Source organism: Wasmannia auropunctata, unplaced genomic scaffold (genome assembly GCF_000956235.1).
Source record: "Wasmannia auropunctata unplaced genomic scaffold, wasmannia.A_1.0 LD292802.1, whole genome shotgun sequence".
NCBI classification, from domain to species: Eukaryota; Metazoa; Arthropoda; class Insecta; order Hymenoptera; family Formicidae; genus Wasmannia; species Wasmannia auropunctata.
The window spans coordinates 1-672 of record NW_012070088.1 but is presented as its reverse complement, the minus strand read 5'-3'; the positions used below and the strand labels follow the sequence as shown (position 1 = coordinate 672).

General features: G+C 28.3%; 1 protein-coding gene across 1 annotated transcript in view; it reads right to left on the bottom strand.

Annotated features, from left to right (window-relative positions):
* LOC105461335 (lipase 3-like) overlaps nucleotides 1–666 on the bottom strand; it is a gene marked incomplete at its 3' end in the record, with an annotated part of 14333 nt that extends 13667 nt beyond the window's left edge. The window contains exon 1 of the mRNA XM_011707832.1: nucleotides 503–666. Within this exon, the coding sequence (XP_011706134.1) occupies nucleotides 503–589 (87 nt within the window). The remainder of the gene's footprint in view (nucleotides 1–502) is intronic.
* Nucleotides 667–672: the final 6 nt, after the last annotated feature.

The window sequence follows — 672 nt, the reverse complement described above, 5'->3', positions numbered from 1 at the left end:
ATATATATATATATATTTATATATACAATACATATAGTATGTACATGTAAATATGTAAATAGGAAATAACGAAAATGTACGTATATACATATAGTATATATGTAAATATATGTAACTTAATCATTGTCGGTCCCAAGTCCGAATGAAAATAAGAAGAGCTTTATTTGATTGTTTTTTTATAAGACAATTTTTAATTTACTCTCAATTATCATACTCATAATTATATATTATATTCGATATATATACGTGTGTATATGTAAATGTGGAAATATGTAAATAGGAAATGTAATTTAATCATTGTTGGTCTCAAATCCAAACGAGAAGGCCTCTTATTATTTAATCATTATTTACAAAGTAGTACATTTTGACCCTGCTGAAAAATTAAGATTTTTTGTGCTTGGATTGCAGAAAAAGCATAAATACAATCCACTTCACGATCGAAAAGAATCGCGAAGATTCTAAGATTATAGTGGCTTTCAAAAGTAAGAAAAAATACGCTTACCACATTATAATCATTGTTCGTGGCCGCTGTGGTACCGAAGAGGTAGAGCAGCAGAAGAAATGGTACGATTATATTCAACTGCTTCATTGACGACGAGGTGAACAGACAGATTTTCGAGCTTATTTGCAAAATATATTCTTTGCAAAAAATAAAATTGAGAATGGGAAATA